The sequence below is a fragment of the Gracilinanus agilis genome, chromosome 5 (assembly GCF_016433145.1).
Source record: "Gracilinanus agilis isolate LMUSP501 chromosome 5, AgileGrace, whole genome shotgun sequence".
Classification (NCBI taxonomy): domain Eukaryota; kingdom Metazoa; phylum Chordata; class Mammalia; order Didelphimorphia; family Didelphidae; genus Gracilinanus; species Gracilinanus agilis.
This window is the reverse complement of record NC_058134.1, coordinates 105,051,673-105,071,174: the sequence shown is the minus strand read 5'-3', so window position 1 is coordinate 105,071,174 and position 19,502 is coordinate 105,051,673. Positions and strand designations below refer to the sequence as shown.

Below are 19,502 nucleotides of genomic sequence, written 5' to 3'. Positions count from 1 at the left end.
ACTAATGGATGGTTGGAATTTGGCCATTGTCTTGGTACTTATACCTTTACTCTTTAGACTTTAATGGGTTATGTATAATCTGTTACCCCTTCATAGCTGTGTTCTTTGTTTGAAACCAATATATAATAAACTCCCAAGCCCACAGATTTTGGGACAGCATGGGCTAACCACTAGTCTAGTTGTTCTCATTTTCTTTCTCCTGCTTTAACCATCCTATGCCACCACGCCGCTCAGGACCCCAAAAAATCATATAGAGGCATGGCCCCCTATACATTTCTAAGGATTTCTTTGCTATTAAAACATTTCACCTTCTTGTTATTTATATTTTAACAATGATTTGCTATATAAAGATAAGAAAATTTTAATGACATCCTGAAATTGTTTGGTTTTGCTCTCGAAAGTGGAAAGAGAAAGAGGAGAGATATATGGGGCTGACTTTACTATATTTACTTAGTTGGGGAGCATGACCCTTCTAGGTTAGCAACCAACATTTTACTCAGAGGCTTGGAACATTTTATCTAATATATTTGTAACATATTCTTAAGCTTTACTTTCTTTATTTGCTTATTTACTTATTTATTTGTTTATTTGCTTGCTTATATATTTATTTATTTGTTTATTTATTTATTCATTTATTTATCTATTAATTAATGTGTTTATTTGCTTATTTAAGCTTTTCAGAAAAAGGAAGCCCAAGTGGAACTTGGTTCTCAACTAAAACCCTTGGCTGCTAATCTCATTATCTCCAAAAAAACAAGTTTGGTCACTTTACATCAAGAGAAACTGAGCTAGGAGTAGAGATGTTAAGAGGAAGTCATATTCAAAGCCTCTCTCAGTGAATGTGAACAGTTGTGGTCCATTATGCCAATTTTTGCCAAAGAAAGAGGAAATGTGTGGAAAGTGCTTGTCATCTGAACTGCCCTCCACAGTGACCTTTTCTGAGCAAAACTATGATATAGTACCTTAGCCTTTAAGGTCCTCATTTTCTTCGTAAGTAGTAGGAGAGTCTTGGAGCCCTTTAAGGTTCCTTGCATCTCTAAATCTATGATGTTTTATACTTAGTGGATACTTCCTGAAAACTTTGGGGCTTGAAAGTATTTTCACCAGCATCTATGCAAAGCTCCCACAACTTTCTTTGGTGTTTAATACCATGGCAGTGATTTATTTGTAAAGAGAACTGTCCTCATCTCCACATGTATCTCTACAATTACCCTCTTAATTTTCTCTTTGGGAAACTACATACTTTATCCTCCTTAAGACCTCTTTACCTGTCACTTATTCCTTCTGAATGCCCAAGGCTTTGCTTCCATACATATCCCAACTCTGTACCACTTCTTGCTTTCTGCTGGCTTCTTCCCACAGGTATTCAAAAATACACAGACTCAAACAATATTTATTCCAAGCCCCCATAAACTCCAGGTGGGATGAGGAGGGTAGAAACAGTATGAAGAGTTCTTTGTAATACAAGATGGTGGGAATGGGTGAATTGGGAGACTGGGGACAGCCAGAGTGCTGTGGTACTTAAAAAATTGAATGTGCCCTTGCAATGTGTGAGTGTGAGAAAACAGCTTCATCACACTTTGCCTCATTCAATTTGTCAGAACTGAACTCGACGTCTTTCCTTTGCATTTCAGTAGACATTTCTTGGACTCTTTTGGTGAATTTCTGACTTTGACCCTTCCTATATCCCTGAAACCAGGAGTGTCTGGTTCTGGCCTTTTGCATCTTCCTAGATCTGGACTAGAACATTACAGACTTCTCTTAGCCACATTCTGCACCTGACTGTACGATGAAGGAGCTTCAGCAAATGAGGGCAGTATAGAAGCCTGATTTATATAGCATTATTAACAATTATTATGTGATTAGCAAGCATTTAGAAGGCAGTGATACTATGCTGGCTGCTATGGGGGTTATAAAGGAAAGAGAAGCCATGATTCCTGATTTTAAGTCTTTTATAATCCAGTGATGGAGACAAAACCAACACACATGAAGCATTCTGAGCGAGTCATTAAAAGTGAGAGGACCCACTAAGTAGGCTTTTCACACAGCTCCAGAACTGAACTAAAAAGGCTTTTCACACAGTGAAGGGATGTAGGGCACTGAATCACAATCCTCTTTTCTTTCAGGTGAAAGGCAACTATGTCAAGACTCTTTAAATGACCAAATATATTAACTACAGGCAAAAGAGCAAGTTATTGTTCACCTCCACTACATAGCTACCTTCAAAACTATACTTACACATCGCCATTTTTAGTATCTTAGAGAGCAATTTAAATGAATACTTTTAGTCCTTGCCTTAACACCAGAGCAAATACATATGGAGCATAGAAAAGTATATGAGGAAATAGCTATTTCCTTTCAAACTCAAGCTCCCCCCAAATGCCTAGATTTTTAACAATTTCTTTCACTTCCTTCCACACACAAACTGAGCTGCTTTTGTGATACTCATATGCTTGAACACATTTATCTGTTTCCTCCTTACTCCCAGAAGGGAATTTTTTTTCTACTCAGAATCTGACTTAACACTTTATTGTTCTGATTGTCTTGTATGCTTCTAAAAAAAAAAGATTCTTTGCCTCAAAGTCCCACCATATTAGTGTAATGAACTCTGGGGTCTTCTTACAGAGGTCATTTGGGGATCTTTAGATGAGAAGAAAAACTTAAGATTCCACTACTTGCAATACAGGCAAGGATAAAATACAATGGGGAGTTGTATTCACATTTACAATACAGTTCCAGTGAAAGAAAATCAAATCAGAATAAAATAGAAACGGTACACTCACATAAGAGGCAGCCTGAGAGTTTGAAGAACTAAAGAAATTCAAGTCAAAAGACCTTGGTTCAAAAGTCCCAGCTCCAAACACAGTAGCTATGTATAAAGCATGCTGCCTGCAGAAGTTATTTGTGCAGCTATAGGGGATGTTTAAACATATAAATAGGTAGTTTAAGGGAAGGAATGGAGAGAAATATGGAATCTTGCTAACCCCTTCCTAAGGGACACTGTGATTCCTGGCTTGAGGGAGGCAGAAGAAGAAGCCATGAGGCTGGCCACCTAGTCTCACTTGAGAAAAAGAATCCCAGAAACTAGAACCATATCTTTCTGTCTCCATTTTCCAATATTGTTGGGTCTGGGTCATGGTTTTTAGGTTCAAAAGCTGTTAACAACTCTAGTAGATATCCTTTAAAGGGTCACCATTAGCTTACATAAATTTGATGCCTTCTCATGAAATGCTACACAAGACAATTACAAATACATTCAGTGAGTAAATCCATTTATCCAAATAGATAGAAAAAAAATTTTTTTTAATTCTACAGATCAGAATGTGCCAGAAAATACACAAGAGTAAATCAGTTCTCTAGGTGGGATTAAGATGGGGTCTTAGTTCATGAAAGAGAAGCTTCAATCTTACCAAAGAGGAAATTCCTTAAGAAAAGCCTCTAGGAGGGAAGGAAACAGAAAGCCAGGGACATGTGAAGGAACAGGAAATTTTAAGTATCTCCTTTCCAAAAAGCACATTCGCATTCATATTCTTTCTCTCTCTCTTTCTCTCTCTCTCTCTCTCTCTCTCTCTCTCTCTCTCTCTCTCTCTCTCATATTCTTCCTCTCCACTCCTCCCACCCCAAAATAGTCTAACATTCCATATTCCCTCTTTGTGAGATACGAAGAATGTCTCTCCTTTCCAAAACTTTCACACTAATTCCCCTCATATAATCAGCATTCTAACCTCCAATATGGAATTACATTCTAGAGGCAACAAACAACACAGGGTGATTTCTAATCCTCTTCCCCCCAAAAAAAATCCAAAAACCCCACAACACTTTGAATGGAAGACAGTTTACCCATGTGACCTTGGATAAATGATTTAATTTCCCTAAATATAAGTTTTACTGCTTTTAAAAATGGAGTTTCACAACCTATTCAAAGAGGATTATTATGAGCAAAGTGCTTTGTGAAACTTAGGGTGCTTTAAAATAAAATGTCACCAAAGTCTTGATGCACTTTTTCCAAACTGTTACTCTCTGTTTTAGTATTAATTTTAAGAAAGAAGAACAAGTGCTAGGCAGTCAAGGTTAAGTAATCTGCCCAGGGTCACATAGCTAGGAAATGTCTAAGTCCAGTCCTCCCAACTTCAGAACTGGTGCTTTATCTACTGTCCCATCCAGCTGCCCCTATAATTTTAATATTTAGTAGTTAAAAATAGCACTAAGGCTTCCAAGATGCTCTGTACAAATTATTATTATTATTATTATTATTATTATATGCTTTTCATATATATGTGAATACACAAACACACACATATATATATACATATATAATTTAGGCATTTTTCATTCATGTCCAACTCTTTGCGGGATTCTCTTGGCAAATGCATTAGAATGGTTTTCAATGTCCTTCTCCAGCTCATTTTGCAGATAAGAAACTAAGGCAAGCAGAGGTAAGTGACTGTCCCAGGGTCACACAGTAAGAGTCTGACACCACATTTGAACTCAGGAAGATGAGCCTTCCTAACTCCAAGCCTGGCCTTTTATCTACCTGCATCACCTACCTGCCCCATAGTAGGCACTTAAATGTTTACTGATGGGCATATTGCTTATGGGACAGGTGCCCTATTCTGGGGTACAGTACCAAAAGCTAGGCATTGAACTGCTGTGGCTTCCTGTCTAGTTCCCATGGTTATTGGTTGCATGTAGTGCTAAGAGAATAGACAAAAAACCCTTTTGTGTTTATCTGTACTGAGAAAAGCAGCCTTCAGTGGGAAACAGGTCAATTGAAAACACCACAGGTATTCAATTTGTATTTTCCTTAATTATATGTCAGATTTAAATTGCCCATAACCTGTTTCTCTCCCCTGGGGTGAGCTGCCAATGCTATGTTGCAAGGAGGTAATTTTGAAAAATGTTTACAAATAAGTTTGTTAAGTGTTGTAATTGGTTCAAAAAGGAAGACAAAAAAGAGGGGGGGGGGCTTTTTTTCTTTGTAAAAAAATTTCCCCTGCAAATTCTGATATTCATAAAAGTGAGAAAGTTTTCCTTTCTTCTTATTCTTCTTTTTTTTTAATAAAGAAACTGGATTGCACAGTTGGCAGAAAACTGAAAGAGCAAAACAGTTGTTAATGCATACAACCTAATACTATCAAGGAAGTAAAACAATTAAAAAGGGAGAGAAGATTTTTGAAAAATAAAAATGCTACTGTATCTAGGAAATAGGCGAATTATAATGTGTACATAGAGAAACATGAACATTGGTCTGATATGGGACCAAACCACAGTGTAATGGATCATTACTTAAAAGGATTCTCATGGCTGGAGCCAGGAGTTTGGAGCTCTGAAACCCAGTTCCTGTTTCCAGATGTACTTGTGTGACCTCGGACAAATCACTTAAACTCTGCCTGAGTGTAAATGAGGAATAATTTAATGGCTGACCCCTCCTAGCCTCACTAAGCTGTTCTGAGGAATGATTTATTAAACTCTTTGAGATTCTTGAGTGTAAAGCTCTAAACGAAAATAGTAGCATGGGACACCTCTCTCCATCACGTACAAAGGCACCTTCTCTGCACTGGACTACACGACATTGTCTAACAGGATACAGGTTGGAGTAGGCAGAAGCGACCCTCTTTCCCTTTGCACAACAGAAGGCTCCCCTCTCCTCTCCCATCGGACCCTACAACCACTTCTCTTGGGAACTTTCTGCTGCCACAAGATCAAACATTGTGATGTGGGATTTATAGAGTGGTTGCCTTCAGTTCCTGGACAGTCTACCTCTTCTACTGGTGATCTTATCGGCTCCCACGGGCTCAGGGATCACGCTCGTGCAGATGACTTCCAAATCAATATTCCTAGCCCTAAACTCTCTATAAAGCTCTATTCACGTGTCACCACCCATCTTCTGGGCATCTCAAACTGGATATGCAAAACACGAGATATATATTTGAAACTCAACATGTGTAAAACAGAATTCTATTTTTTTTTCCCACAGACTATTCTTTTCCAAATTTCTCTATTATTTCCCATTATTGTCATGGGTACCATGGTTCTATTCTTTCCAGGCACCAATACTCACATCTTCCATATTATTCTTGAATCTTCATTTCATAACTTAACCTGTATATTATTTTTCTTTCTCTCCCACATTACCTCTTCCTTGTAATACTGTAATAGCTTTTTTTTTTTGAGTCTCCCTGTCTCAAGTCTCTCCTGCTCAAATCCATCTTGCACTCACCTCTCAAGATGGTTTTACTAAAGGTAGAGGTCTGCCCTTGCCATTCCTCTGCTCAATCAGTTCCAGAGGCTCAGGGTACCACAAAGCAAATATAAACTCCTCTGTATGGCAACTGAAACTCTTCATAAGCTTTTTTATTCCTATCTTTCTTGTCTTACATTTCACTGCCCTCCACGCAAGCTATGATCCAACAATACTGGTTTATCTGAAGTTCCTTTAATGATACTTTTTAATATGACATTTTCCATCTCCATATCTTTGCATTTGATATCCTCCATACCTGGAACGCTCTACCCCTCATCTTGGATTCTCTGACATCTTTTAAAATTCAGCTCAAATCTTCTTCCAGGTCTTTCTCCAAAACCCTAGATGGAGTGTCTTTCCTCTAAGAGCACTTTCTATTTCCAGTGTATTTATTTTGGCTCATTTGAAATCATCTTTGTAAAAGCTTTAGGCTGGTGCCTGGCCCATAGTAGGAATTTAAAATGTCTGTTTCATAAACCCTTCATGAACTGGCACCTTCCTTCCATTCTAGTTTTCTTTTATCTTATTCTCCTTAAATTAACTTTTTGATCTGGAGACACTTATCTCTCTCCTGTTCCTCATACAGGACACTCCATCTCCTGACTGTGCATTTTCATTGATTGCCTCCCAGCATTGGAGGCATCTCTCCCTCCTCATCTCTCCATCTCTCCTGGAAACTCCAGCTTCCTTTGAGTCCCAGCTAACATCCCATCTTTTATAAGGAAGTTTTACTTGAAAAACACTGGAAATCAGTTAAGAGAGATTGAAGAGTTGCACATAACACAGAGTTTGTGAGTGAGTGTGACTTTGAGGGTGGTGGTGTACTTGACAATAATACAAAAGTTGAGAAAATGGTAGGGTTTGTGGAGAATGGAGTGGGAAAAGGAAATTAGCTCAATTTTTTAAATGCTGCATTTAAGATGCCTAAGGAATATCTAGTTCAAGGTATCTAATAAACAATGAAACGTGAGAATGAAGATCAAGAGAGAGATTAGTACTGGATAAGTAGATCTTAAAATAATGAGCATGGAGATGATCATTGAATCCATGAAAGCTGATGAAATAATTAAACAAGTACCTGCCCATTACAGGTGGCTGGTTGGCAGATGGCAGTGTTGATGCTGGAGGTAATGGTGTATAGATTTTAAAATTAATATTCAATGCCTCCAAAGTATGATATTTATCAGGATTTATTAATATTAAATTAGAGAGCTAGAGAAATGCAGGGAACCTTTCCCACTCACCTCATGTGGAAGAGAGAGGCTTGGGCCACCAGGACCATCACAACTCCAATCCACATACGAGAGAGAGGGCATGGCAGAGCAAACCCAAATTAAATACAGACATTCCTCCCTGTGATCCTTTTGGAGACCAGTCTCCCCAATGGATCATGAAAAACATAATCAAATTTAAATTTATGATAATTTGCAGATAAAAGGGAAATAAAAGGGAGAAAGAACAAAAACAATGTTAGGTGCATTGACAAAAAGCCATTTAGGAGGCAGTCCCCTTTTTGGCATAAGAGTGTCCATTCAAAATAAATACATTCAACCCCCACAAAGTTCAAATTTGCCATGTCTCGAAGTTCACTCTGTATCTTCTGGTGCAGTGTGTGGTCTCTGCAGGCATCTTCATGGTGCTTTCTGGATTCTGGGAGGTAGTCTTCTGTTCTAAATTAGGGTCAAATTCAAATCCAAATTCACAGCAATAACAGTTCCCCCTGAGGAGAATAACTATACATTTCCCCCTGAGGAGGATACAGGGATACACATAGGAACCCTCTTCCAACTTTACAGGTAGTCTCCTTCTTCTAAGAACTGATCCCCTTGGTAATGGGAACCAAAGTCATCTTATGTCCTTTTCAATGCTTTTTATAAATAAAAGTCAAGCCATAGTTTTATTTATTTCCAGGGAAATCAGAATGACTAAATAAATTCACTAAGGAAACACAGTTGTAGCCCCCTCCATACCTCTCTACAATCACTGTTTACCTGTATGCACCCCTCACTTCTTTCCTATATATCATGTAATCACCAAGGACTGCTGTTCTCTCATCTCAATATATTAACTGGATGGCTGAGTGCACAGAACTCACTTCTGAATCAGCACAAAAATGAAACGTCAGAAAGGGGAAATAGAAAAGGGCTCTTGAGCTTATGCTGAAGTCATTCTCATCAGTCAACCTGCCCACATGAATACTAGGAAATCAAGTCATTCAGACAACTTAGGAGGCAAACCTGAAATATAATAGTGTTCTTGAATGCACGCCAGTGAAAGATTGCTCAAGACACATATCCCCATTCATCATATTCCCTGCAAATATACATTAATTGTTTTTATATTTAAATGCTGAGAACCAATCATAACAAATATGGGTTGTCATGTTGTTGAAGGATTTCCAAAACAAGAATGTGTTTGTGTCTGTGTGCGTGCATGCGTGTGTGTGCATGCATGTGCGTGCATGTGTGTGTGTGTGTGTGTGTGAGAGAGAGAGAGACAGAGAGAGAGAGAGAGAGAGAGAGAGAGAGAGAGATGTCTGAGTCATATGGTAAATTATTGCTAGTTCCTGGTGCTCTCTGCAGAATCACAAGGGCAAGTACCAAAAAGGAGAGAAATCAATCATGTCTGGTTCAAGTCCCCACAACTTATAAAATACAATTTGGGCTGAGTTAATGAAATATATATTTAATACATTTTATCTGCCTGTTTGAAGTGGGCTATGTGACATTAGTCCTACATGAGGGAAAACAGAATCTTTACTTGAGAGTAAGAAGCACCAGAGTGATCTACAATATTCTTTTAAGAAAATATGCTCTAAATATAGTCTCTCTGTATGCTAATACTGGCTTTTCATGGTGTCTTTTCCCCTGTGGATTACAGTAGGGAAAGGAAAGAAATCAAAGCAACAGCTAATTTTTTTTTCCTTTTCTTTTTCCCAGTTAAAATCTTTTCCAATATTTTAGGTGTAGCTTATCTGTCATAATCTATAGATATTCAAAAAAGTCTTAGTGTGTAATAAAATTAATACATCTAAAATTGGAAGAAAAGTGGGAAATTGGGAACAAAATTTTTAGGGTATTTCTCTGATAAGTGTTCCATTTTTAAATATGTAAGGAACTAAGTCAAATTATGAGAATTGGAGTAATTCCCCAACTGATAAATAGTAAAGACATATAGATAGGCAGTTTTCAGAGGAAGAAATCAATGCTATCAATAGGTATAGGGAAAAAAAAGCTCTAAATCACTAATAATTAGAGAAATGCAAATGAAAACAACTCTGAGATACCATCTTATACCAATCAGATAAGTTAAAATGACAAAAAGGAAAATGACAAATGCTGAAGGAGATTTAGGGAAACAGACATCCTAATGCTGGTTGAGCTATGCACTCATAAGCTATATAAATATACATTGTTCTTTTTTATGGTGGCTAAGAATTGGAAACTGATGGGATATCTTTCAAATGAGGAATGGATGAACATGTTGTAATATTATTATCTATAAGAAATGGAGAAGACAAGTTTCAGAAAAACCTGAGAAGACCTATGTGAAATGAATAGAACCAGGAGATCAGCTTATACATTAACAATAATATTATGAATATTATAAACTTTGAAAGACAGTAATTGATCAAAAATGATTTATCACAATCTCAAAGGACTCATGATATAAAACATGCTATCTAATTAAAGATAGTGAAATGATGGCCTCGGAGTACATACTGAAGTATATATATTTTTCCTTTTTTCATTTCTTCCTTCTTTCCTTCCTTCCTTGGCTAGTAAGGAAATTTGTCTTATAGGACTCTACATATTTGTAATAAGTTTTATTTTTCTTGACTTATTATTGAGTGGAGTGAGAGGTAGAGGGAGGAAGGGAATTTGGAACTGAAAAAAGAATTTAAAAAGTCTCAGCCTAAAAACAATTAATTGGATAATTAAATAGCTCTCTAAATAAGTAAATGAACAAACTAATTACTGAATGAGTAAAAAAAAAGATGAAAAAACCTCTTAGTATACTTTCAGGCATTTTTAAGCTTAAGCTTCAAAGCATGTTAAGACTTTTAAAACACTCAGTATATGTAATTTTTCTTGACTCTTCCTCCCGCCCCATCAAACTGCCATTCAGTACATAAAGAAAACTTGAGTATAGAAAGGGGAAATCAGAAAGGCAGAGGGGGAACATTCCTCAGATCTCTACTTTCTTTTCCAGTATTCTTTTAATGTTTAACTTTACTCAAATCCAAATCATCTTTTCTGGAAAAAAAAGCACTCCAGAGAATTTGTGTCTAGTATAGACTAAGAATAAAAGGATGGCAATCAAATGAAAGTGAAATTGGTGTTGAGGTCCAACCAAAGCCCCAGTAAACTGGAGCACATGCTAGAGCTGTGCTGGTGAACTGATGACATGTGTGTGTCAGAGGGGCTGCTCTCTCCCCTCCCTCTCCAAACAGCCTGAGGACATTTCTCCCATCACCTGCCTCTCTGCCCAGCAGCCCAATGGGAGCGCTTCCTCCCTCACCTGTCTGGGGTAAGACAGAGGGCTCTCATATATGGCATGAAGGTTGCAGTTTGGACACTTGGTCTCTGAAAAGTTTGTCATCAATGACTTAGAGGAACTCTGTCAAAATAAAAACACTTCCTTCCTACTAACATTAAGCAAATAAAAAAGTAGAAGGTGTCATATAATATCATTTAAAGATATGATATTAGGCAATACCACCTGTTTTTAAGAAATGTACTTGGGTAGGGTATAGGATTTTTGTTGGGAAGTTTCTGTTTGGTCAAAATAAAATTTATCAAAAGCATGTACCCTTACCTTCTGTTTTAGAATCAGTACTATGTATTGGTTCTAAAGCAGAAGAGCAGAAAGGGCTAGGCAATGGGGGTCAAGTGACTTGCCCAGGGTCACACAGCTGAGAAATGTCTGAGGCCAGCCAGATTTGAACTTAGGACCTCCTGTCTCTAAGCCTGGCTCACAATCCCCTGAGCCACCTAGCTACCCCCTATAAATAATATTTTAAATTTATTTGGGAGTGGGAATCTCTTCAATATATTCCTTAGAAAAAATTGAAGTAAAGAACATTTAGCCAAAGTACTACTTTCCAATAATTCCTAATGTATTTTTTATAGTGTCCAAAGAAATCTTCCACTATACCTATCAAATTAAACAGGAAAAGATTTGCTATTAGTCACTTTTATTTTGGTAGAAATTTGATTCTACAAGTGGGATTCCAGGATTTCCCAGGCTATTTGTATTTTTAGTCTTCTATTCCTAATTATGAAATAAAATCTGTCTCTTTAATTAGAAAAAAAATCACAAAATAACTAGAGGTGTTCAGAAAAGAGAAAGTAGAGAGAGGATTTTTTTAAATGAAGGGTATTCTCTTTGACCCCAAAATCATACTGAATATAATGCAAGTCATGAAGACAGCCATATTTTAGGTATTATGGAATGCCTGTGGGAAAATGCAGTGCTACGAGGGTCTTATTTTTAGTTCTCTTCCCATTTTACTTCAACCTAATGTCTCCTTTGCCAAATACATGCATCTGGGAAAGAGGATGAGAGGGACTGAGCTAGCTAAGCTGGTCTAGTTTTGGCAAAAGAAAGCCTGGTCCTAGGTGTTGATGAATAGGAAATGCCTAAATTCTTCCAACTGTTTTGGGAATGTTTTTTAATAGTCATGTTTTAGAAGGGTAACAAACTGTCTAGTATAGTGAGTGATTTTAAAAGGATGCTTTCTATTAGGTTTTCAGATAGAAAGCCCCATAGCAAGACTTTAATATTGCTCTTAACAATTCAGAAGCATCCCTGTAGTCTTTAAAGAAAGTGGGCGTTTTGGGCATGCAGGAATTGAATATTTAAAAAAATGGAGGAAAAAAGAAAAATGATGGCATTAACTTAGGAGGTGTTTATAGCTCAAGTGGGTATAGCAAGTGTACCGAACTATGACAACTCATTACGATGACTTTCAAAATTGCAAAGATTATGCCATGGAGAGAGAGGATCCAAGAACAGCTTTCCCAGTAAAAGTCAACATTAGCAAGCACTGTTTTTTTATGGATGCTGGAATTGTCCCATTGTTAGCTTAACATTTAAATGCTCTTTGAGTCAACTTGGATAGAAATCCTAAGTAGGTATTATGACAAAATTTTAGAATGATAGCACAGAAGACAACAACTGTTGTTAAACTGGATTCCCATACTAATTTTAGTATTCAATACTTCCCCACCTGCATTGCGGGCTTTAATTCACTTCTTGTCAATGTTCAGAAATAATTTCATGCTGTCAATTTCCCTTCTATTTTCCATCCTGATTTTTTTGAAAAAAGACAAAGAGAGGAGTATGAAAAAGCCACTTGGAATACACTGAAAGTTGTCAGTTGTTTTAAATAAGAGGTCTGAGCAAATAGTTTATAACTCCACTTTTGCTTTGTTTTTTAATGATTTCTTTGGCAAAATTATTGAAAAGTTTGAAGCTGAATACTTCAGCATTTGCATTTCCCTTGCTTCAATGCTCTCCATCATAAAGTCCTGCCAAAAATCTCTTCCCTCATCCTTTGTTTTCCTTCTTAATTTTCTCCTGTCTTGCTAAGCATATTTGCCTTCTTCTCTCACTTTCTTTTTTTATATCAATTATTTTGTTTAGAATATTTACCTCTGGATCATGCATAATTGACATCTTTTAGTAATGGAAAACCTTTAATCTCTTTGTACTTTCTTGATGATCCAAAACAAAGACAGAAGATATCCCAAAATTTGAAAAAAAAAAAAAGACCTAAAGGAATGTTAATATTATTCCTGCAACTTTATAGTATACTTTAATGTTTTAATACTGGTATAGGGGTGCCAGCTGGATGGCTCAGAGAGCCAGGCTTAGAGATGGGAGGTCCTAACTGGGTGACTGAGCAACTCACTTAAGCACAATTGTCTGGCCCTTACCGCTGCCTTGGAACTGACAATTAGTATTGATTCTAAGATAGAAGGTAAGGTTTTAAAAAAAAATACTGGTGTAAAGAGACTTATGGATTAAATCACATATTTAAGCCATGGTTAGATTTAATAGAACCCTTGATGTCGTGTTGTTGATGTTTCCCTATTTATTGCCCTGAAATATCTGACCCATAAAGCCCCATATTGAAACTCTCAAGGAGCTATAGTTGCGTAGATGATTTATAAATGCAATATGACTTAGCCTCTTAATTTTGAGAAAACACAGATGGGAATGTCTCCTGAAAGACCTCAGTCCGAGGGGTTTGGGAACAAAGAACTTGGGTAGTTAAAAATTTTAATCTGATCCCTGAGCCCCAACTGGGACAGGTTTTAAAAGAGGGGGGGAAGTATTAGGCATGCCCTAGAACAAGTAGGGAATTGAGATTTCATCTGTACATAAAGGAGGGCCAGTGGCTTCCATACGTGGGCTATTGCTTTCTGTGTAGACCTGCATTAGTGGGATGATCAGCAGACCCAAAGACATGACCTCCTACCCCCTCCTCAATCTTGGGGGGATGTGCTCTCAAACAGAAGTGCTTGGGATCTTTTCTCAACAACTGTGTTTCCATAGTTTGCTATAATGTCCAAGGAGAGGCGATAAGACCCGAGATTTTGTCCCCATGAATCTGGCGGGGATCTATATGCTCTATGTGTGGATTTTCATTTTTCTAATGTAGCTACTGACTTGTAACAACATCACCCATTTGGGAAGCGTTTGCTGAGTGTAGGGAGGGAAAGTAAACAGAAGAGTCTGAATATCTTATTTTGCGTCTAGTCATGCTCTAAACTTCCTAATGTACCTTCCCATCTTTCTGGAAGGCTTCTATTTTCTTTGCAGCCTTCTTGGAATAATGATAGTTCTGTATGTAGAGAAGGCTGTTTCTTTGTGATTAAATTGGAGGGCATTTGCAATTTTGAACCTGCCTAACTATATGCTGCCCCCGGCCCCCACCCCAACAGGATGGCGATTTAAAATTCTGACAAGATGGTATCTTTTTCTGGCATGATTTCCAGATGGCTTCTCTTAAAATGTAAATATTTCCTAGAAATAGATAGCACAGGACCAGAACCACATTTATTATTCGTTCACATGGATGATGTGGTCTTCTTGAATTGCTGACACCCCCCAAAAAGTGGGGCTGTGCAGGAACGGGCCATCGGGCTTTCCTTAGTTTTCTCTTAATGCACAAAGTGCCTCACTCCACCAACACCCCAGTCACTTTCTGAATTTTATTTGTTATGCTCCATATCTGTAGCTTGTTTCTTGCTCATAAAACCTCATATTAGACAGCGGGGAATTGACCTAAGATGTTGTCTGGACCAAGCCATCATTCTACAAATGAAGATCCCTTTAGTACTAGGGAAATGTGCTTTCTTTTACAAGGTGACTGAAGTAGTAAAGGGCAGAGCTGTGCCCGGGGCCCAAGTTTTCTGATTCCAGGGCATTTTCATGGTTGTCAGTTTCCATCTTAAAATAGAGGAACTGAAACCTGAAATCTAATGCTGCCTCTGCTACAAATTGTTACCTTTGTGATCTTGGGCAAGGAAGTCGTTTAGTCTCACTGCCCAGCCTGCCTCGCTTTGCACAAGGTTTTTAGATGTTCTTTATTCTCTATGAGGTTATAACTTGGGTAAAATAAGATGAGAGATTTGAAGGCTTTGAAAATCCAAAAAATGCTTTTCAATTCAGACTAGTCTCCCGATTGAGAAAGGTAAACTGTTTCTAACTCACCAAACACAGCCAATATTCTTCCTTTCTATTTCAGGGAATGACGAGCTCTTCCCAAAGAACTATGTTATCAATTTCTCTAAGGGAGAAGCAAGGGGAGTTTTGGGGAACAGGACATTAGAGGAAACTGAGGAGAGGGCAGTAGTGGCATTAAAATTGCTACATGATATTACGGAGTAAAGCAAGACAATTCATATGACAAATGGCATGCCTTCAGAGTCTTATTCTTTATTCTGATTTGACATTGCTTTCATGGGGTGGGGGGCAAGAGGTCAAGAGTTCCTTTGTTTTCTGTTATAGAAAATAAACTCTAGAAACTAAAGGTTATGCCACATCCAGGGCCCTAAAATATAAAGGAGTTCAGAAAAGTAAAGCTGCTGTTTTAAGCTGGAAGTTTTTCAAAAAAGTCTCAAATGGGAGCCTCTATCAGTCTCAGCTAAACAGCTTTAAAGTCCATCACATACTTCTGTGAGCTAGGAAGAAAATGGTCTGGCAGTTCTTTCAAATTCTGATGAGCTCTCTAGAAACTTGTTTTAAAATCCCACTAGAGTCTCCTAATTGTTTCTGAACTATCTCTGAGAATTTTGTAAATTCTTATGTTCAAAGTGTTATCATTTTGAATAGAAGTTTATTTTCCCATGCAAATTCTGAAGCACTTATATTTACTGAAGAAACTATTAATTTTAGAATTTTTACTTTAGAATCCCAGAGATGTTGGTCAGTTTCCTAAAATGAGAAATTCTTTCACAAACAGTGAAATCTGTTTGTTACATTTGTGTGGTGTGGTGATGTTATTCTTTGTGACAGTCTACAATGCTTGATGGATTTAAGTGGAATTAGCATTTATTTAATTATATTAAATCTTTTCATTTTTCAAATCAGAGTTTAATGGCATAGTTAAGGCCTATTTAAAATAAAATACAGTGGAAAACGTTTTATTATCTGGCAAAACTTCACAGGCTTTGATTGCTCCTTTAAATAGGAAAAATGACTGTACGAGGGAGAAATTATGCTATGAATTACTGCCCTAGTTCTAGGTATAACCTATAAAAGTCTTTTTTATAGAGAATATTCCATGATTTTCAATAGATAAGTTTTTTCATCAGCACATTCTACTTCCAGACATATCCCCATTCTTCCCTGAGTCTTTTTCCTTCTTTTTCAGAGCTCCGTTCTCTAATTATTTAGCATTCTTCTGCTTACAAAAATTTCCTCTCCTAGATGATAGGAGGAGCATCTCAATTCACATTTAAGACATTATTGACTAAAGATGTTACCCTTCACAGATAAATATGCATTAAAAATAATCTTCAAAGCCCAATATTTACCCCAAAGGAATGAATGCATAATGGAGATATTTCAAGAATGAGCTGATGCAGATTCAGGATAATTTTGTACAAGCCCTTCAAAACACACACCAAAAAATGATCCTATATTCTACTCAAGCATCACACAGATCTTGGCTGCAAAGCTGCTAAGTTTTAGGGCTGTTCTACTTGTAAAAACTCCTACCAATGAGAGAGAGAGAGAGAGAGAGAGAGAGAGAGAGAGAGAGAGAGAAAGAGAGCGAGAGCGAGAGCAAGTATATTAAGATGCTGGGAAAATTAAATTTGATTTAAAAATTTCAAACTAGCTTTTAGCAAGAAACAAAAGGAAATTTTACTTACTGAGGTTCCATTTTAGGCCTGTTGTGGTGACTTGCTTACAAGGGTGTCCAACAGGAATAAGGCCACACCAATCACCTTCAAATCCTGTGTCTACATGCAATTTGTGCTTTCCCTATGGAAAGAAAAACTTTTTTAGAATTCCTACCAATAGAAGGGAAACCACTGCCTCAAACAGATCCTACAATGCTCAGGAAGCCACTGGATGAAGAACTAGATCCCCAGAGACTAAATGAGGACGTTTCTGGAAAAGAAAGGCAATTCAACATTTGTTCCAAGTATCATAAGGAAGTTTTCTGGTTTGGCAAGGGTGGCAAAGAATGACAAGCAAGTATTAAGTACCTACTATTTTCCAGGCACTGTACTAACCTCTTTAGTCAGGTAGATGTTTTTATTATCCTTGTTTTACAGATGAGGAAACTGAGGCTGATAGTTGTTAAGTGACTTACCCAAGGCCATACAATTTTCCAGATTTCAAGTCTAGCATTCCATCCACTGAGCCCACCAATTGCTCTAATGTAAGCTAATAAACATTTATTAAGAATCTCCTATGTAGTAGGCATCATGTGAAGTATTGGGGATAAAATGAATAAAAATACAGTCCCTGCACACACAAAAGGAGGCAGGAAATGGGAGATGTGAGGATTGTGCTTTATGGAGTTGAAACCAGGAAGAGCATCAGAATCAAAGTCTGATTTCTGCCCTCTACAAAGGAAGGCACTAGGAAGGCTTCAGTATTCCCCCTCTGCTCCTCTAATTCAAGGAGAGAAGAGGCTGAGGAAGGTGGGATCAGTCAATAAGACTTAGTGGTCCAAGAAGTAGAAGGTGAAAAGAAAAATGTTTCAGTAGAACTCACCAAGTAAATAAATGCCTGCTGAATCTACCATGTAAAAACACTACTATTTAGGTTAGAAAGTCTACTTGCTCTTTTTTAGTGTATATTATGATTAAAATTATCTCAAGAGACTTATTTTGGGGTAAGAATATGTTTTTTTTGATTATATCAGGTTCATTGGTTAGGCCAGCATCATAATCAATACAGTTATATTGGTTTCCGTGGTTGTCTTATGACAAGGGACAATCTGCTCTGTCTTAGGTAGTCTAATAAATAGATTTCTAGGAACTCATTGTTCAGCCCTTTCTTTGACAAATCTCAAGATATCTTTTTCTTACTTAAAAATTTTTATTTATTATATTTTTCCATGGTTACACGACTCACAATTTTCCTTCAATACTTCTTTAATTAATTGAATTAAGAGGTAGACTATCAACCCATCTACCCCTTCCCATCCCTACATCATTGGGAACATATACACAGGAAAAGAACCCGTGTCCCCTTCAATTAGTAAATAAATTCTGCTGAAAAAGAAGACATTTCTTGGGATTCCCAAGGTCAAAGAAAACACATAAAGTAGCAGACTAGACAGTAGCAGATTCCAGACACAGAAATAAACACACAGTAACTATCCCTAATATACATATATATATAGGAATTACTACAACATAGGAAAAATAAATTCTCACACATACATCATCTCATTTATGTGCCTTTGCTGAGTTGGTCCTCCATTCTTGGAACGCATTCCCCCTCCTCACCTATGTCTATTAGAACCCTAATCTTCCTTCAAGGCTGAGCCTCTGTTATCTCTTCCTAGAAAAGACTTTTCCTAATTCCCTTTCCCTATGCATTCTCTAGTGGTTAATGTTGTCTCTTCTCTAAGATTATTTGCCATCTGTTAATCTCTATGTTTTATCACATAAAGCACAGGTAAGTTCCTGAGTTCAGGGCGTGTTTTTTGTCTTTGAATCCTGGGTACCTAGCATAATGACTTGCATATACTTAATAAATGTTTACTAATCTGGTTTTGGTAAGGAAAACAAATCTATAGGGGAAAGCTAATAAAATAGGTAACATTTGTGATGCAAAAAAGATCTTGACAAGCTACAACAATGAAAGGATATTTAACTGGGACAAGCCTAAAATTTTTTTACTGAAATTAAAAAAAAAAAGTTAACTTCATAAACAAGCATACTGGGATTCGGAGAAAGTAGCCATGTAACAGTTAATCTCAAAAAGTTATGGATCTAATTTTAATGGATTGTAAACTTAATGAGTAAACTGTGCAATGGAACAGCCAAAAGAATAAGTGCATTCATAAAGACTATATTAAAAGAAAAGTTCTGTTCCTCAAAATAAGGCAGGGTTGAAAGCCCCATAATACTCCATGTGGGTTAGATAGCATCCAGAGCACATAATTAGTTCCAGGCATTATATTTGGGAAGAATATGGATAAGTTAGAGAGAGGTAGGGTGGAGAGGTGAATAGAACGCTGGTCTTGATGCCAGGACGACTTGAGTTTAAAGTCCTACCTTTGACACATCTAGACTGTATGACCCTGAATAAGTCACTTTAACTCTCAGTGCTCTAAGCAGCTAATACTATAAATTATAGATAAGGTTGTGACTTACACTGGTTGGGGGAGTATTAAGAGGGCATCCCAAGGATTGGGGATAGGACCATGATTCAAGAGTCTTTCCCTTGAGGATCCATTGAAGCAGTTGGGAATATTAAATCTGAAGAAGAGAAGACTCAGAGAGGGCAACTGTCAAGTTGTCTTTAAATAACAGAAGGGCTCTCATGAAGAAGAGGAATTAGACTTGTCCTTCATATGCCAGAAGACAGAAATTAGGCACTGAATGGGAGTGACGGGTGGATTTCAGCTTGATGACTTGACGTGAGGGGGACGACTTCTTTGGGTGATGAGATCCCCTCACTAGAATTCTTTAGAAGACCCGATGCCCACTTACTTGGTATATATCATAGAGGGGTTTTCAGTTAGGTAACAATTAGCCTAGGTAGTCACAAGGGTTCT

At 37.4% G+C, this 19,502-nt stretch overlaps 1 protein-coding gene across 3 annotated transcripts in view; it reads right to left on the bottom strand.

The window, feature by feature from the left end:
* Positions 1–19,502, bottom strand: part of TPK1 (thiamin pyrophosphokinase 1) — a 504,980-nt gene that overhangs the window by 101,151 nt on the left and 384,327 nt on the right. For all 3 annotated transcript variants that reach the window (XM_044679729.1, XM_044679728.1, XM_044679730.1), the window contains one exon: positions 16,633–16,744. In XM_044679729.1, coding sequence (XP_044535664.1) covers positions 16,633–16,744 — 112 coding nt within the window. The remainder of the gene's footprint in view (positions 1–16,632; positions 16,745–19,502) is intronic.